Below are 20,010 nucleotides of genomic sequence, written 5' to 3' on the forward strand. Positions count from 1 at the left end.
CTAATGATATATAATACTTTTTACTGCATTAACTAATGTTAATTAAGTTAATAAGTTAGTCAATGTACCCTTATCGTAAAGTGTTACCGTTTGTCAGTTCAGTGATCAACTATTTTGTACTATCACCAATTATAGTCTTTGTTATTACCCTGTTTGACTAATCCAAAGTATTATTATTATTATTATAAACTTCACTTCTCTGATAACTTTCTTTTTTTCTTTCTTTTGTAACTTTTTGCCACTCTCGTTATAATCGCAGTGAACACAGCCTGCAGTTAAGGTTCTCCTTCTGTTCTAATAAGGACCACCAGGCTGAATTCAAAAACACTTTTATTGAATATGAACTTGAGGGCCTGTTTCCACCTAGAACATCCCAACATACAAACTTTAGCACGGGCGGAAAAAAAGATAGGAAGACAACTCGATTATTTGTAAAATACATTTAATCCCTTAATATTTGGGCACACCGAAGAGAGAAGGCTTGTAGGTGCGGTGCCAATGCAGCGCGCTGAGGTTGCTGTCACCACGCTGTGCAACATAAGGCGCACCTGGTTCCATCACTGGCAGTTCACTGAGTCGACCTGGTTCACACTGAGGCAGGACCGTGGGATGGACTCCTCATCCTGGACCTCCAACCACAGGACACCGAGTATATCTATCACCGAGGACAACTTGGTGACAGTCTGACCTCCACTGCAGAGGAACCGTCACCATAACCCTCGAAGCGTATTAGACAAAGTGATCACAATAAAAAGGCATACATTGTCTTAGCACAGTCTTCATAGTTTTAATTAGAATCGTACAGATCTGTACATGTTACAAGACATATGTTCGCTTATCTCACCATAGCTTTAACTAGTTAGCAAGACACGGCTGTCGTGCGGAGACGATAACAGAAATGCTTCTGGTTACGCGGAAGGTGTGGAGGATGCGTGTTAGATATTACAATTGTGTGTGTGGCAGTGTGGTGTAGGAGGGAGCGGAGCGAGAAAATTAATGCTTGTTTTGTTGTTGCCTGAATTGCAGGTGTCAGCATCTATCGGTGGACTGGCTCTGAACGTGCAACCCGAATCCCCCAGACCGTTTGGACTAAATAAAACTACCAGATCAACCCAAAGCTGGCAGTGGAAGACGTCTGATCTCTAGTGGTGAGCCGTGAATACTGCAGCAGTGTAGGGCCCCGATCAAATTAGAGTAGCTCTCGCAGGTTATACACATAGATTATAGAGTCTATAATCTATGTGTTCGCCGGGCATCGAGCCCAACGATTTGGCGGCCTTAAAAGAAGTACTCTGAGCCATCGAATGATAGAGGACCCAACGACAGGGCGTGGCTCGGCCCTGGATGACCCGCGATGAAATCAGGCCTGTCGCTGCGTCCATAGCGATCGCTACGCCTTCCTAGACATGATAATCAGGTGGGTTCCCTTCCTGAGGGTGAGGGTAAAGTGTGGTACGTATTATAAACCTGGGGAATGGGGATCACATGGCCCAGAGCCAGGCACCCCAGGGTGCGTCTCTAATGTCTCCTCGCGCCCCGACCCACACGGACCCACTGTGAGGTGACTGGATGGTAAGAATGGTCTGTAAGGCAGGGAGGTCTTCATATGCGTGTGTGTGTGTGTGTGCGTGTCTGCGCATTTGTATCCATGTATACATGCGTGTGTGTGGGTGCGTTTGTATGTATGTATACGTGTGTGTCTGTGTGTGTGCACGTGCGCGCTAGGGATGCTAGCTGCAGTAGCTAGGCCTGCATCGCGGTTCTATCATGATGCTAGTGACAGTAGCTAGGCCTGAATCGCGGTTCTATCATGATGCTAGCGACAGTAGCTAGGCCTGCATCGCGGTTCTGTCATGATGCTAACTGCAGTAGGTCGGCCTGCATCGCGGTTCTGTCATGTCTAGCCAGGCTACCAGCTCTCAAGCTCTTAGTGGTTGGTCAAGGCAAGGCAAACAAGCATTAACACTATAGAGGAGTCTAGTACAACAACCATGCTTATGCAGTCATAAACCACTGCTATCATATATATTTATATACAGTTTATACATAAAACAGTGGAAAAAGAGGAATTCTCTACGTTCAAGCGGATAAAAAGAGTACAGACTTCAGCGTGAACACGGTGAAGGTCAGAAGGAACAAAAAACTAAAGAAAAGTGAAGCTTTGCATTCGGTTGAACTTGTGGGGCGTGTGGTGTGGTGCGTGTGTGTGTTTCTGTACTGTGTGTGTGTGTTTGTGTGCCTGTGTGTGCGCGTGTGTTGAAGGGCAGCTCTGGTCAAATACGAAACAGCATCTTCGACTAAGGAGAAGAGGAGCAGCGGTGGCAGGGTACAGACGCCCCCCGCTCCTCCTCCTGACGACGACGACTACAGATCCAGCAAGCAGTTACACAATACAGCCACCGGGGGTAACAGAGAGAGGGTGGGGGGAGAGGGGCAGTTACACAATACAGCCACTGGGGGTAGCAGAGAGAGGGAGGGGGAGAGGGGGGTAACAGAGAGAGGGAGGGGGAGAGAGTGAGGGAGAGGGGGGGAGAGAGGGAGGGGGGAGAGAGAGGGATGGTCGAGTGAAGGGAGATACAGATACATGTACAGAGAGAGGAGGAGGAGGAGGACATAAAGGGGTCCTTCCATTATATCTTGGGGGAGCCCCCCTGGTGCTCTAGTACACCGGGCTGTTGCGGATCCCACAGCATAGAACCATGCTGAAGATCATCTCAAAGATCTGAGGGAGAGACAGACAGAGAGACAGACCGACAGACAGAGCGAGAAAGAAGACAGAGGAGAGAGAAGAAAAGGAAAGATGTTGGGTTATTTTCCATATTTAATAAGATCATGTATTTAATTGATTCCGCATTAGAGGTCATCACGTTTAACTAAGACCCAAACACTCACGATGATCACAGCGACCACCAGGGCGGCGATGCCGATCAGGTAGATCTTATCAGTGAACAGCTCCTCGATCCTGGTGTGACAGTTCTGTCAGGGAAAAGTAAAGATGAACAACATCACCACAACAGCTTCAGCAACCAGCTTACCCTCCACAGCCCCCGAATGATCCCCTCATTCAGACCATGAGCCTCCTGAATGATCACCTAATTCAGACTACTGACGGCTAAACGCACGGCTAACCTCGTTGGAGCCCCACGTCACCATCACCCGCCCTGTCCGATACCTAGAGCTCAGGGCAGGCCTCTCATTGGCTGTCTGCGTTGTCAGTCCCAGTATTTGGCCAACCGCTGAGCGATCGTCATCAATCACATTAGAAAAGGAGGTTTGTTTAAAAACGGGTCAATTGTTACAGAAGTACTGTTCCCGGCATACAGCCTGTGATTGGTCGTGCTTCCATGTCAATCAGGACCTCTTCTTGACAAGTAGGCGGTTCTTGACACGGTCAAGAACCGCCTACTTGTCAGGTACGGTCACAGGACGGTAACTCCTCGCTCAGGGGTGGGGGGGTCAGACTCACGATGGCGATGCCGCCCTTGGGGCAGATGGCGGTTATCCCCAGACTGTCTGTCAGTGAGGTTAACACACTGGTGATCTGTCCTTTACCGCAGCAGTCCAGCTGGAGAGGAGACAATATATATTTAAATGTACATGCACATTTTTTATACATCATATTTATTAAAATAGCATATCAATACAAAAGATCTAGTGATATAAATATAATTATATATTGTATGTGTGTAGTATATATGTACTATTATACAATATATATATTTATATATTGTTTAAAGTTACATATATTAGGGGCTAGGGGCATAGCGCAGGGGCTAGCGTGACGCAGGGGCTAGCGTGAAGTAGGGGCTAGTTTAGGGGCTAGCGTAGGGGCTAGTGTGACGTAGAGCTAACGTAGGGGCTAGTGTGACGTAGGGCCTAGTGGGGGCTAGTGTAGGGGCTAGTGTGGGGGCAAGCGTGACATAGGGGCTAGCATGGGGGCTAGTGTGACGTAGGGGCTAGCGTAGGGGCTAGTGTACGGGCTAGCGTGACGTAGGGGCTAGTGTGGGGGCTAGCATAGGGGCTAGTGTAGGGGCTAGCATAGGGGCTAGTGTGACGTAGGGGCTAGCTTAGGGGCTAGTGTGACGTAGGGGCTAGCGTGACGTAGGGCCTAGCGTAACGTAGGGGCTAGCGTAGGGGCTAGTGTGACGTAGGGGCTAGCGTAGGGGCTAGCGTGACGTAGGGCCTAGCGTAGGGGCTAGTGTGACGTAGGGGCTAGCGTAGGGGCTAGTGTACGGGCTAGCGTGACGTAGGGGCTAGTGTGGGGGCTAGCATAGGGGCTAGTGTAGGGGTTAGCATAGGGGCTAGTGTGACGTAGGGGCTAGCTTAGGGGCTAGTGTGACGTAGGGGCTAGCGTGACGTAGGGCCTAGCGTAACGTAGGGGCTAGCGTAGGGGCTAGTGTGACGTAGGGGCTAGCGTAGGGGCTAGCGTGACGTAGGGGCTAGTGTGACGTAGGGGCTAGCGTAGGGGCTAGTGTGACGTAGGGGCTAGCGTAGGGGCTAGTGTGACGTAGGGGCTAGTGTGACTTAGGGGCTAGTGTGACTTAAGGCCTAGCGTGACGTAGGGGCTAGCGTAGGGGCTAGTGTGACGTAGGGGCTAGCGTAGGGGCTAGTGTGACGTAGGGGCTAGCGTAGGGGCTAGTGTGACGTAGGGGCTAGTGTGACTTAGGGGCTAGTGTGACTTAGGGCCTAGCGTGACGTAGGGGCTAGCGTAGGGGCTAGTGTGACTTAGGGGCTAGCGTAGGGGCTAGTGTGACGTAGGGGCTAGCGTAGGGGCTAGTGTGACGTAGGGGCTAGTGTGACTTAGGGGCTAGTGTGACTTAGGGCCTAGCGTGACGTAGGGGCTAGCGTAGGGGCTAGTGTGACTTAGGGGCTAGCGTAGGGGCTAGTGTGACTTAGGGGCTAGTGTGACGTAGGGGCTAGCGTGACCTAGGGGCTAGCGTAGCTTAGCATACCGTCTCGTGGAAGCCCCTTAGCACGGAGGCGGCGGCCTCTCTCTTATCGGACGTCACGGTGTTGGAGATCGCCCTGTCGTAAATCGAGTCGTAGAAGTTGATCATCTCCTTGGTCACCTGGCGGGCACAGTCACATGACACAACAGACACATGACACATCATACAACAGTCACATGCTCACGTCACATGTCATTGTGTCGGGAGCGAGTCAGGTCGTTTTAGCGAAATAACCTGACGAATATTTCTGCTTATACCACAGCTTTAAGAAGTTTTAATTAAGAAGTTAATCGTCTAACACAAAGATAATATCAAAAACATGTTGTCTGTTCGCTTCTATGGTTGAAGATCTGTAGCCATAGCAACAGTCTGTCATCACAGCTGCGTTCTTCTCTTCAGCAGTGACACACAGTGGAATGTCCTGACCGACAGAATCCAGTATTCAGCCCAGACGTGTTATAAGATCAAATCATTTGGGTCGGATTACTTCACGATGTAGCTCAGTGTAGAACAAGGCCTGGACAGACTGGGAGGTGGCTGTTTCTGGAACTTCTAATTCTGTTTCAAGATGTTCGCTGACTGGCGCACTGACACACGTGGTGCTGGTTTATGGTGAGAGAGTGAGTGAGTGAGTGAGTGAGTCACACCATGTCATTATGCATGTACCAGTGATGCTGGTTTAGAGTGAGTGAGTGAGTGAGTGAGTGAGTAAGTGAGTGAGTCTCACCCTGTCTTTATGCATGTACCCGTGATGCTGGTTTATAGTGAGTGAGTGAGAGGGTGAATGGTGAGTGAGTGAGTGAGTGAGTGAGTGAGAGAGTGAGTCTTACTGTGTCCTTGTGCATGTACCTGTGATGCTGGGTTACGGTGATTGATTGAGAGAGCGAATGGTGAGTGAGTGAGTGAGAGAGTGAGTCTTACTGTGTCCTTGTGTATGTACCCGTGATGCTGGGTTACGGTGAGTGAGTGAGAGAGTGAATGGTGAGAGAGTGAGTCTTACTGTGTCCTTGTGCATGTAGCCCCAGATGCCCGCAGCCACCTCGCAGGCGAACAGGATCACCAGGCATGCGAAGAACTGCAGAGGACCACAGACAAAGATCATCAGACAAGCTCAGCCCATTGCTTCAAACCACCGCTCTCCCCCAGTGAATGATTCAATGAGACAAATGTGAGTTTCCTTTGCTGGGGGATTCTTACATGTTACTGTTATTATGTTTTGTATTAACATACTTTTTTTAACTATCAAATATCAAGAAGAATTGAATTTCCGCAAACATACTTTCAATCAGAAAGTTTATGTTTTTGCAATTGAATGTTTAAATTGTGACTTTAATCTGAATACAACAACTGTATACAAAGTTTTTAATTAAATAATAGCTATCGTCTTTCTCAATGTATCTGAGCACAATGCAACAGACAAATATTGTTGTTATTGACTCACAGTTCCCAGGAGGCATTGCGATTCCTGGATGGCGCCATAGCAACCGAGGAAACCTACAACCATCATCACGGCTCCGACGGCAATCAGGATATAGACGCCTAGAACGAGAGGTCAACGGTCAGCTATTCCCGAGCTGGTGGGGGCCCTGTGCGTGTGTGTGTGTGTGTGCGTGTGTGTGTGTGTGTGTCTCAAGTATTTTTGAAATTTTGTAAAGTTTGAAGTGAGACACAGGTATTTTACAGCATAACTTAATGTCTTGTGTAATCAAATATATACACAAGATAAGATACAATATATATACACAAATAAGATAAGATAAATATGAAAGTAGAAGAAATACTCGAAAAAATCTGATATGTGGCCATAAAACCGAGACTGCAAGTTTAACAGACGATGTATAGAGATGCTCTTTAGATGTGTTTACCTTTAAAAGATGAAGACGCTTATGATTATACAACATTCTGAGTGTGTGTGCGTGTTTATGGGGGATACTACAACATCTGGGACATAGCTCAGAATCAGTCATTTCATTATTATTTACACTTGCATTCTCGACTCCATTTTATCTTCTGAGAAAAATAGCAATGTATGGCCAGCAGGGGGCACCACACGTACATGCGCTGCCAGCCTCCCTGCTCCTCTTCTGAACGCGGTCAGGGGCCTGTAATGTGAGCCCCGAAACAGTTCTCTGGATTGTTTCACTTTTGTTTCGTGTTTGGAGTACTGCCACCGGGACCTTCCACAAAGCCTTCACACCTGTGATGTCACGGCAGGGTGCGACAGACAGGGAGCGCCCACGAGGCTTCTGGGTACAGTAGTTCTTTAAACTGGGTACCCCCAGCCCATTCTGCCAGCGATTTAAGTTCGCCCTGCAGAAGGGTCTGGAGAAGAGCAATACATTTCTTTCTGCATCCTATATGTTTTTGTGGGAGCCAATCACCAAGCTGGCAATCCCCCTGGCGCACTATTGGCTGGTTAACACAATAATGACAGGGAAGCTACGGCAAGCAGCCAATTGCGTACAGAGTCAGTTGAACTAGGCCTGTCTATCACGCCTCTTGTGCTGAAGAAAATGACAGCAGCTTCCCCAGACCAACGTGGAATCTACGATTGAACTTGGCCTGCAATAGCCAGGCTAGTAGTTCTTAGTCATAGCACTATACTAAATGGACCCTTTTTCTTTATGAGAACCAAGCTATTTGGAATCGACCAATGAATGTTGTCTGAGCGTGCCAAGCGGGGGAGGAGTGATGTGGTGGAGCGCTGATAATGCATCGTTAGTCTCGGGGAAAGTGTTCGGAGCACCGGCCAAAAGCTACCAGGAGAAATGCCTTGGATTCGACGGCGTCAGGCAGCTCTGCCCCTCAGTGGAAAGGGGACGCAGCCCGCCTCTCTCTCCCTAGGCGCCTCTATCGGATTCTATTTACCTGTGTCTCCCTTCCCCCCTCCCTCCCTCCATCCTCCCTCCCTCCCACTGCCTCCCTCCCTCCCACATCTCTCCCTCCCCCCAAGCCATCCTCCCTCCCCCCTCCCCCCTGTGTTGCTGGGGCCCCGGCCCCGGTAGCCTAATGTAATCGGGGCCCTAACTTGATTGTGAACCACTAACTGGTCGCCGCCCATCGCTGAGGCTCTGCTCTGCTATTCCATGCATCAACGGCCTGCAACCCACACACACACACACACACACACCTACACACACACACACACACACACACACACACACACCTACACACACACACTCGCCTACACGTACTGTACACGCACATGGGCCTGCGTACACTCACACACACACCTGCATGCACATGCACGTAAATACACAGATACACACACACATTTGGCTACACACATACACACACCCAAACAAACGCATACAGAGATACACACAAATGCACATTATCACACACACTTACAAACACACACACACTTACACAACAATACAGACACACACACACACACAACACAGAAATACACACACTCGCGTACAAAGATTTTGTGATGCCACGCCTTTTCTTTGCCATAAGCAAACATCTTCATTAGAGTCCCCCCCCCCAGCCACCCACTGATCTGGGGGGGGAGGGTGATATACAAATTGATATTTTGGCGACTGACCAAGTGCTGGTCGCTCTCCACCACTTTGTGGACGGAAGCCAAGACCACCATCCCTCTCTCTCTCTCTCTCTCTCTCTCTCTCTCTCTCTATGTCCCTCACCCTCTCTCTATCTCTCCCTGACCACAGACCTATCAATTCCTATAAATGACATCATCGGACCGACTGTTGCTTAGGGTTGGGGGGGGTGGGCAGTGGGTCGGGACAAATGGCCACGCCTTTCCTCCCCCTCCCTCCCCACACAGATCACCCCTCCCAGCCTCCTTAGATGCCGTTTGCTCTCTTAAACATATTATTTTCCTCCTGCTCCTCCCCCCCCCTACTCCTCCTTCTGCTCCTTCTCCTCTTGCCCCTCCTCCCCTCCTTCTTAACCTCCTGCTCCTCCTCCTTCATCCAATACTTTGAATGAAATAGCACATTTATTTGGTAATTAAGAAATTAGACCATTTGTAAGTGTTTTAAATTTGCATGGGGGGAAATACAAGCATCTTTCTAAAATCCCAAAATGACAAAAATGTTTCTCCATCTTTTTAACCTATTCTATTTCAATATTGACTGGTAGGGTCATCGCACCACCAAATCTTTCTAACGACTAAATCAGGTCAATGAAAATGGTATAAATAGTGTATTACAACAGAAGCAGAGGCTCCAAGGTTTTAGGTCTAAAATACAGCAGATAGTTAAACTTCTGTCAAACATTAACTCTGCTGTTGCACAGAGAAGTGAAGCCCGCTTCACCCAGAGCTACCGCAGCAGAATCACGTCTTATGTTTCCATATGAAACATCACGACGCCAACTGGCTGAGAGGGGGAGCTGTGAACGATGAGGAGAAACAGTTGTTCATTAACGCTGACTTTATCCTCCTATTAAACAAGATGAATGCTGAACGCCCCTCCCAGCCCCCAGTACACCCAGGAGCAGACTGAGAAATCGTCTTTGATGTTTCCACGTTGTGTAGGAAGCTAAAGCAAGTCACCATTAAGTACCAGAATCACACTTTATAGTTGAGGGAAGTGAAGTATCTATGGGGGGGGGGGGGGGTATAAGACCTACAAAGATCCTGGTCCACCTCAGGGTTAAATCTTAGCTCAATGTCACAGTGTGTAAAAAGAACGCTTCACCACAGAGAAGGAAGACAATGACTTCCTGAGTTCTAAGTTTACTCGGACCCAACAATAGAAAAACGGCCTGGCAGATCCGGTCCCCACACAGGACACATAAAGATCAGGAGGCCGATGGGAAGAATAGGTTCGATTATGTGGAACAACAAGAGGAATGTGACGGCTTCAGAGCGCTGTAAAGCGACGGGAACGCGAACACAGATGTGCAGAGTGAGGAAGAGAGCGGGGAGAAGGAGAGGGGAGCAGGAGAGGGGAGCAGGAGGCGAGCGATGGAGGAGGACTCGGCGCTAGAAGGCGGTAATCACAACCAGATGAGGAGCGGACGACAGTGGAAAGAAATTAGCAAATGAGCGAATGAGAAGAAAAATCCTTGGTGAGGGAGGAGGAGGAGGGGTGGAGGGAGGGAGGTTTGTAGCGGGGGAGGGGAGGGACTGAAGGTCGAACTATGTGTTTTTTCTCTCCCTGACCACATGCTTTCCCTCCCGCCCACCCCTCTGGTGGAGAGAGGGGCTTTATGCGATTGGCAGGATGTAATCATTAAGATTGTGTGGCGGGCAGAAAGCCCCCCCCCCCTTGCTGGGCCCGTCTGGGTGGGGTTTGTCTGGGGGAGGTTGGGGATTGTTTGTGGGCAGAGCGGGTGGAGCCTCAGCCTCCCCCCAGTAAACAAGCACCCCTCTTAGCTGCCGCTTGGATGGAAAACAAGCTTCCCCATCAGCCTTTCTAGACTCTGGATGTGGAGCACTTTTTGTAGATATAGTTTTCTAGTCAAACATTTGAGATTAAGACGTGTCTGAGTGCCGATGTTTATCTGTTCTAAAGGTCCAGAATCCCGCGGACTCTGGTTGGTCTCTCCTCCAACTCCCTGTCTCTCCTCCGACTGCCTGTCTCTCCTCCGACTGCCTGTCTTTCCTCTGACTCCCTGTCTCTCCTCCGACTGCCTGTCTCTCCTCCGACTGCCTGTCTCTTTTCTGACTCCCTGTCTCTTGTCTCTTTCTGACTCTCCCTTCTCCTCCTTCCCCTTTCTTCTGGGTTTCTCCAGAGCCGCTGTTTTGTTTCCAGGTTTCCTTGAGAAACACTTTCCTCTTCTCGACCTTCCCTGGTGACTCAGACAGGCTGCGGGCGGAGAGAGACCAGACCCACTGGCTCTGAGGACCAGCAGAGAGACCAGACCGGCAGAGACCAGACCCACTGGCTCTGAGGACCAGCAGAGAGACCAGACCGGCAGAGACCAGACCCACTGGCTCTGAGGACCAGCAGAGAGACCAGACTAGGGGTGGGCACGGTTATTCGAGTATTTGATTATTCGAAATGACGTGGGTATTCTACTTTAGCTTTAGCGGATTTTTAATTTTTTTTGCTTACAGTTAATTAAATATATTCATTAGCTATATTAATTACATATTTTTCATTAAACGTGTATTCTAATGCCATTTAATACTTGGAATACTTGGCTATACCGGCAACCTCCGTTCCAACGGAGAGTCTTTCAGTGTTTCAGTAGGTGGGCTTATGTGTTATGTTAACTGGAAATGTTTTAGACATACTGTATTTCCGTCTTACACATAATATATTTTTGTTTTGTTATATGCGCATCATGCGTAATGCGAGGCAGGCCCATGCGTTGCAAGTGGAGTTCTGTTGATATCCAAGCCCACAAGTACTTGTACTTTTTGCTGTTGTGCTTCAGTTACTTGAATCTATTCAGTTGGTGCCTTAAATTTACTTTAATCTAATTTCAGTTTGTGCCTTAAGTATGCAATACTGTTCATTCATATTCTTGTCATAAATGATGGTTTCGTTTCAACTCGTTTCGATTCAGCATACTGATTTCGAGTGTCTTTTTCCTTCTAAAATGCTCAATAAATTGACAAACTGGATTTGATTTCCTTATTTATTTGACTAATAGATGGAAAACAAATACATTTGTTTAGTGAAGGCCAGATCACGGAAGAACTTCAGGCTACATTATGAGTGAGCTACACTCTTTTTTTTTCTTCCGTAGTTCGGTTAACCGGTTACTCTAATTCTTTTTATCGGATATTCGAATACTGATATGCCTTCAAATGCCCATCCCTAGACCAGACCAGCAGAGAGTCCAGACCAGCAGAGACCAGACCCACTAAGGACCAGAGTCCAGACTCCACCAGCCCCACCCAGTTTGGGGTCATGTGACTCTTGTCCCCCTTTTCTTCTGTTTCTTGGCAGCCATGTGCGATGTATGTATAGAAAATGTCACGCCACTTCAGTAATGCGCACTTCTAGCAGCTAGGAGACATGTCACACACGACAGAGTTCAGATAGGAGCTGCACTACCCTTCGACAAAGTTGGATATTAGATTGGAATGTTTTAAATCAGTTTGAAATCTTGGAAAACAGTGAATTGTATGATGTGTGTGTGTGTGTGTGTGTGCGTGTGTGTGTGTGCGTGTCACACCGCGTGCCGCCACATGATTGTGACTCACAGTCTCTGTCTGGTGCCACCCGGGTGGGCCCCAGAGAGCCACATGAGGACCAGAGAAAAAACTACAAACAGCCTCCCATTAAACACTCTCTCTCGTGCAAAACACAAGAAGAGCCTCCTGACTTCACAACACATCAAAGACGGACGTCACGAAGCTTCGCTCCGGGGTTGAGGAAGACAGGAAGGTTCAGGGGAGTTCATTCACACGGCTGATCCGTTAATCATCACAAAACTTTTTTTTTTCTGCATTCCAACGTAATCTTCCTTCATTTCACAACACATTTTCCAGCCCCACCCATATCACTCCCGGTCATTCAAAAAGTGGGGAAGAATTATTACGCTGACTAACTTTGATAATCCTCAACACACATACGCACACACACACACACCGATACGCACACCCACAACCCCCACACACATACAGAAAATGATACCCAAAAAGGAACGGCGAACAAAGTGAACCCTGGGAACAATAGTGGGAGCATTCCAAGTGGAGTGATGGAGAACTTCCTGCTTTATCACAAAGACCCCTACACCTATAGTACACCACCCAGTCTACCACCTACAGTACACCACCCAGTACACCACCTACAGTACACCACCCCGTACACCACCTACAGTACAACGCCCAGTACACCACCCCGTACACCACCTACAGTACACCACCCAGTACACCACCTACAGTACACCACCCAGTACACCACCTACAGTACACCACCCCGTACACCACCTAGTACACCACCTGGTACACCACCTAGTACACCACCCAGTCCACCAACTAGTACACCACCCAGTACACCACCTGGTACACCACCCAGTACACCACCCAGTACACCACCCAGTACACCACCTAGTACACCACCCAGTACACCAACCAACTAACCCTCGTTGAGGGAACCCAACATGAAGCCAAGATCCTCGTCATCCTCGTCCTCTTTCTCTTTCTCTGTTCAACGTCAATATTTAGACCTGCGGTTCTCAACACTAACATTTTCCAGCTCACCGCCGCTCCTCCAGATCAGGTTACTGTCCCCGTAGAACATGAAGCAGGACTACCCCCTCACCCCAGCCTCTCTACCCCCTCACCCCAGCCTCTCTACCCCCTCACCCCCAGCCTCTCTCTAGAAAGGGGAGGAGGTCCTCACCCGGCCCAGGATGGCCCGTGTCCCACCAGGGGGGGGCCTGAGACCTTCGTTCCCCAGCGAAGGTTCCTGAACTGCCCTGCCTCGGCTGGGGCCGGCCTCAGCGGCTCCACTCGAAATACCAGCGGTCTTGGATACTTTTCAACTGCGCTCACATCTGGATGTGGTTGTGCTCCCTCCCCCTGATCCATGGCCCGTCTGCTCGGCGAGGACAATAGGGGGGAGATACTCCTGAGGAGCAGCTGTTTGTACCGAGCGTTGGGGTGCATGAGGTGGGGCGTGAAGCAGCTTCCTGTACACAGCGGGCACTGGGAGGATTAACAATAGCACAATGTACTCTTTGACCAAAGTGGAAAGGAAAGTGCCTGGAAATGTATGGAAAGTATGCAACTGGAAACATATTATAACACTTTTACTACAGATGATGTGCTACACTTTACATGAAGGTGCATTCATTAACCAATAATTAACATCAGTTAAAGCGTGAATATGCATTTACTAATGGTGTTCATTTTACTTATGGCGCATTTCCACCGGAGGGTGCAGGTCGGTTCAGTTTGCAAAGATGCAGCACGGATCGCGTTTCCACCGCCAAAAGTGCTTCTGGTGTAGAGTGTGCTTCGTAAAAAGCTAAATAAAGCTGTGTTTATTGAAGAAAATGTCGCGCAAAAGTTTGCCGTCCTTCTTGGACGGCCTACATTGTTGGTCTTTGTTCAGTGTGTGCGTTCTTCTTTTTCCTTGGATTTATAAGCAGGCTACACTGTGTCAGGCTGCTATGAGATCCCGATGCTTACGTAGCTCCCGCGGCTATCGCCATACAGCTTAAACCCCGCCCTATCACAAGCCGTATCGGAGCTGGGCTATACCGCGGGCTGAGGCACTACTGGGCTGAGGCGTGCTGGGTCCGAAGCGCAGCCCTCGTGGAAAAGCGCCATAATGGTGAGTTCATGTTAACTAAGTATTAATGTGATAACCGACTAAGCCAATCCACCCGCCAGACCAACTACTGCCTGCTTCCTCATACAATGGACCGTTTATTGGATTTTTTTTTCTATTTTCGACATAATTAAGAAATGTCTGTATTGTTTTGGAAAAAGGGACAGAAACAGCTAAGCAGAACGTATTACAGCATGTTTACGTACCCTGGTCATCAATATGGAGGTGGACTCATTGATTCATGGATTCATTCCTCAGAGTGAGATTGAAACAAACAGCATTCCTCAGACCTCCAGCAAACTGAATGGTCAATTCATGTCTAACTTTAGGCAGAGATACATGACAACATGCCAATAACAGTCCATCTGTTTTAGAAGAGTTCTTAAAAAAAGAACAAAACAGTTACATTTTTTATTAAGTTTAGGTTTTTAATTAAATAAGATATTGAAAGGCTTTTTATATTTCTGCCAAACTGAAACTCAATTAAATCTCAAGCGCCATTCGACTGATTCTAAAACATAAAGTATGAATGCTTTTGAATACGTTTACCATCAATCAATACATTCCAATGAATAATAATGCTGATCGATCGATCAGTCAGTCTATATAATTTATTCATGTGTATTGTGTTACTCATCACTGCCACAACCACTTCCCCTGATACTCTACCAACACGTCCGTCTGCCACACTCTACACCAGAGTATATGTTCATGTTCGGTGTTCAATGTGAATATTAATTTAAGCAATCCACATCGTACAGCAAACAGCTTTTGCAACTTTGGATTGTTCTGCAACAACTTCCCTTAATGTGGAAAATGTGGTGATTTTGCAGTTGGCATGGCCACTCCTTTAATGTGGAAAGAACCCGATGCACACACAGGCTCTTCTGTAAAGCAGAGACAGATACTTACCGCAGAGAAAACAAATGATATGAAGCTGAGTCTCCTCTAAATAAGAGCAATGCTGCTTGACTGGCCATTTGCTAATTCAAATACAATGTTTTAGCCTACAAACTAAACATTGGTGACTTTTCCATTAGTCAAACTGAATATGGAGAAAGAGGAGAGAAAGTGAGTGAAGAAGTTAAAGAGGTTAGGAGAGGAGGGAAGGAGAGGAGAAGAGAGGAGAGGAGAGGAGAGGAGAGGAGAGGAGAGGAAAGGAGAGGAGAGGAGCGGAGAGGAGAGGAGCGGAGAGGAGAGGAGAGGAGAGGAGAGGAGCGGAGAGGAAAGGAGAGGAGAGGAGAGGAGAGGAGAGGAAAGGAGAGGAGAGGAGTGGAGAGGAGAGGAGAGGAGAGGAGAGGAGCGGAGCGGTACTTACTAATGTAGAAGGTGCTGGGGGCCTGGGCTTCTTCAAACTTGATGTCCAGCAGCTTGCTGGTCTTTGTGTCGTGTCTCAGCCATAGGGCCACGCCCAGAATGACCCCCCCAGCAAGCTGCAAAACACAATCATGTCTCATCTGTAAGAGGTGCGCCCATGATGCTAAAGGTGCATTCATAATCGTTAAGGTGCATTCATAACGCTACAGGTGCATTCATAATCGTTGAGGTGCATTCATAATGCTGAGGGGGCATTCAGATGCACAATCACATTATTGTTACACAATGGATATAATCTGAATTATCAACACTTATATTCCGTCTTAAATATTACTACTCTTACAACTGATTTATACCACAGATTATAATGTTTGGATAAACGCAAATTAAGAGTTTTGCATTCATAAAAAAAAACGAACCGGCCAAAATCAGTTTTAGGCCGATGCAAAAGCTATGAAAGAAGTGAATAGTGATTTTATTTGCAGTTTAATCATTCCCTTTCTAATGAGGACATGGTCAAATTAATATCATTTAACCTTTTAAAAATATTTGGAGGATTAGGTTTAGTCGTTCTTTAAAGTCATCATAAAATCATCAGAACCTCTCCCTCCCTCCCTCTCTGTCTCTTCCCTCCCTCCCTCACACACGCCCTCTCTGTCTCCCTCCCTCCCTCTCTGTCTCTTCCCCCCCTCCCTCACACACGCCCTCTCTGTCTCCCTCCCTCCCTCTTGCCTGCCCTCTCCGTCTCCCTCCCTCCCTCTTGCCTGCCCTCTCTGTCTCCCTCCCTCCCTCTCTCTCCCTCCCTCTCGCCCGCCTTCTCCGTCTCCCTCCCTCTCGCCCGCCCTCTCTGTCTCCCTCCCTCCCTCTCGCCCACTCTCTCTGTCTCCCTCCCTCCCTCCCTCCCTCGCTAAGGTCCATTCCAGTGCAGAGACAACCCGCTGCCTAGCAACAAGATCAACAGAGTCACTGCCAAGAGGTGAGGCCCCTAGCACCGGCATTCTTCAGGGCCCCCCCAACACACATAGACGCACGCACACACACACATACACACACACACACTCACACATACACCCACACACACACACACAAGCACACACACACAAACACATGCACACACAACCGGTAACTAAACATACTTTAAAAAACCTCCCGGACTTGTTGCCATGGGGATTACCGCAGAGTTTAAACTGATCCCAAAAAAATGGAAACCCGAATCGAGGCAGCAGACGAGCCTGGGAGACAGATCCTGACAGCTTTATACCGTCAGGACGGTCTAATGTTAACGGCCATGACGAAAGGCGTGAAGCCCGGCCCCATCCAGCCGGGGGCCTGCAGGCTGTTGTTCTCAGACAAAAGAGCAGGGGTCTCACATTCAGACCCTTCTCCATCTGGGCCTCTCTAACCCTCAGTCTGGGCCCAGAGTGGCTCTCTGCGTGTTACCAATGAAGGAGATGACAGGAAGTCATTACACCGTTGTTTATGTAAACAACGGATCCATCGCAACAATACCTGCTTGGGAGACTTACAAAGTACTTTGTTGGTGCGACAACTTCCAGTTACATTTTATCATAGTTGTATTATTTATCTTTAACTCTGTTTCCTATTTGTTTGACCTGGAATTATTGGTTTTATCAATCCGCTGAGCGTTTTGTACTGCTTTCTGTTCAGACTTCTAGATGTTTCTCTTTAAGTTAGCGCTGGTTCTGTGGAGCAGGGAGGTGATTTGGTCATGATCTCAGACCCTTCTGTGTTCTGCTTATTTTTAAACTCCATCATTGGGGTAAAATCCCCTTGTCTAAGTATAACGTCTGCAGCCTGGCTCAGTGGCTCTCATTAGACGGTCCCAAACTAAAACCAAAACTAAGCAACAGCTGCGACAGACGGCTGTAAACATATACTTAGACTAGTATTTCATGCAAGACATTTCTATCGCGGATCCTTATTTGGCAGAAAATATCCCCCAACGCCCAGGTGGTAGAATCAATCCTAAATTAGCCCCGTCGCCCCACACTGAGACGACAAAACGCTCCAATCAGCCTCTGTGTGCGGCTGCATGTCTGTTGATGGACAAGGACATAAGGACACACACAAACAGACACACAACCTAAAGCATTACAACCGAACCAGTATTTACCCTTCAGCTGTTGGGCTACTGACCTCCCTCTGTCTCCCTCCCTCCCGCTCTCTTTCTCCCATTCTCTCTCTCTCACACACACGCACACCCATATGCACACACACAAACACACACACGCAGACACACACACTGAGACACACACACACACTGAGACACACACACACACACAAACATATACACACTGCACCTGAGGACGCCAGATGGAAATGGACAGGTGTTGGTAGGATGGCCCTAATTGACTGATTCAAGTTGCTGTTATGCCCAATAAGCAGTCACGGTGTCATATTGTGCGGCTGAATCAAGGAAGGACATGTGTGAAGCAGTCTCTGCTGTGATCATGTACTGATGGGCCTGGGGGCATTGGAGAATGACTTTGTTCTGATCTGAGCTGAATGTAACGTCACGCCTTCTTTAAAAGGGGCTTCATGTATTCTGAATGTGGAGGTCATTTATGAATGAACTCATTAAACTGATTATCCCAGAGTGGGGGTCATGGTGCTGGGGTCAGGGGTCCCGGTGGGGTCCGGCCCGTTGGAGCATGGTTCCTGTGGGCTCCCCCTGGACTGAGCGGTGGGCGTTGAGGTGTTTGGCCAACTGGAGCATGGGGGGGGGGGGGGTGCTATTCCTGCTGCTGCCGCACATGGCAGTTGTAGAATGTGTGACACGCTAGCAGGGGGGAGGGGGGCCGGGAAGGAGGAGGGGGATGGGGGTGGGGTGGGGAGGGGTTGGGCTCTATCCCATATATACACTGCTCTGGTCTGCCTGACCGGCTAGCATGCTTATACACACGCACAACACGCACAACACACATTCATGCAGACAAACACACATTCACACACAACACACACACACAGTCCCAGTTCCCGCCCCTTTCCCCCTCCCCGGTGACCCCTGACCCCAGACCCTCTGAATGCCGGCTCTGATTTATGACGGGGGGGGGCTAGCCTCCGTCTCCTCAGAGAGCCCCCCCTTCCACGCGCCCCCCCCCAGGACTGGGTTCCTTCTAAGTGGTTCCCGGGCTCTTGGGGAGGGGTCCCCAGAGAGGGGGTTTGGGCGCTGGGGGGCCGTTGACTCAGACCACCCACCGTACCGGGGTGCTGCCTTTGAGTTGTTATCTACGCGTGGATTTCGACGTGCTTCATGAAGATCCTCTTTGTCCTTCCGACCAGCGGCCCCCAGGAGAAGACGAACCAGGGAGGGCCCGACATGGGCGGAAGGTTGCTAGTTTTGAGTGTCGAGATGTGACCACATTCTACCTTCCGTTTAGTTTGAGGAACTTCTTGTTTTAGTCAAAGTCACTGACGTTCACTAAGGGCTGCATTTGGCATGTTTTCTCACACACTGGGTCCCAGTTCACCCAGTTCCATCTTAAGGAGAGTAGGCAAACCAGCCAGACCCAACTGGTTCCCAGTTCACCCAGTGCCACCTTAAGGAGAGTAGGCCAACCAGCCAGACCCAACTGGTTCTCAGTTCACCCAGTCCCACCTTTAGGGAAGCAGGCCAGCCAGCCCAACTAGAAGCTGAACTGGAGTGACTGGTTCTGTTTTGAGCAACATAAACAGGAGATCCAGCACCAACATTAGTCAAGTCAAGGATCCCCATTTAAATCCATGACATCATCCTCCTCCGGCTCTGGAGCCAGGCCCCACCCAGGAAAAGGGTGATTAACCAAACACATATCTCCTCCTCCCCCGCAGCCTATGGGTTGTCTAGCGTCACGCACTCAAGTGTCCACTTGGGAACCTATTACCATCCACTCCCGCGTCGGACGCACAGTGCAAACACATCAATGGTCGTATTGGTCAAATCCTGTAACACAAGAGTCTCAGAGTGGAGCGGGGTTTTCCTTCCTGAGGTCTCAATGTGCGAGGCGTATTATTAGGTACCCCCCCCCAGACCCCACCCCTCACAGGGACGACATTCAAAGACTCTTTTGTCAACAAAGACGTTTTGTCGTCATTCATCTTCTTCTTTTCTGATATATATTTTTTTATATATTATATTACATCATCAGGAAACATAATGTTTCCTGATCATTAGCCATTATCCACTGTGTGTGTGAGTGTGTGTGTGTGTGTGTGTGTGTGGGTGTGTTTGTGTGTAACTAGGTTGTAACGGGCGGCCCGTTAGCGTCGCGGTCTGCACTCATAGTTTCCATTCAGCGCCTCTCAGTGCGGACCTCGACTCCAACACTGAGAATCGCAGGGATCCGCCAACCGCAAGGAGGAAAATGTGATGAACGCTGCGTGCTCACACAAACACACACGCGCGCGCACACACACGCGCACAAACACAAGCCATGCAATTCTACTTTTTGAGATTTTGTATCGTTGAATCCAATGGTAGATAGATGTTAGATAAACCACGACATATAAACATCGACACATAAACATCGACATAT

General features: G+C 48.7%; 1 protein-coding gene across 1 annotated transcript in view; it reads right to left on the minus strand.

Annotated features, from left to right (window-relative positions):
• Positions 1-313: 313 nt before the first annotated feature.
• Positions 314-20,010, minus strand: part of cd81a (CD81 molecule a) — a 20,254-nt gene continuing 557 nt past the window's right edge. Inside the window, exons 2-8 of the mRNA XM_079736805.1 lie at positions 15,477-15,591; positions 6,391-6,488; positions 5,950-6,024; positions 4,953-5,069; positions 3,467-3,565; positions 2,893-2,976; positions 314-2,722 (exon numbers count right to left, since the gene is read on the minus strand). Of these exons, the coding sequence (XP_079592931.1) occupies positions 2,660-2,722; positions 2,893-2,976; positions 3,467-3,565; positions 4,953-5,069; positions 5,950-6,024; positions 6,391-6,488; positions 15,477-15,591 (651 nt within the window). The 3' untranslated portion in view covers positions 314-2,659. The remainder of the gene's footprint in view (positions 2,723-2,892; positions 2,977-3,466; positions 3,566-4,952; positions 5,070-5,949; positions 6,025-6,390; positions 6,489-15,476; positions 15,592-20,010) is intronic.

Source organism: Pollachius pollachius (assembly GCF_949987615.1).
Source record: "Pollachius pollachius genome assembly, chromosome: 5".
Taxonomy (NCBI): Eukaryota; Metazoa; Chordata; class Actinopteri; order Gadiformes; family Gadidae; genus Pollachius; species Pollachius pollachius.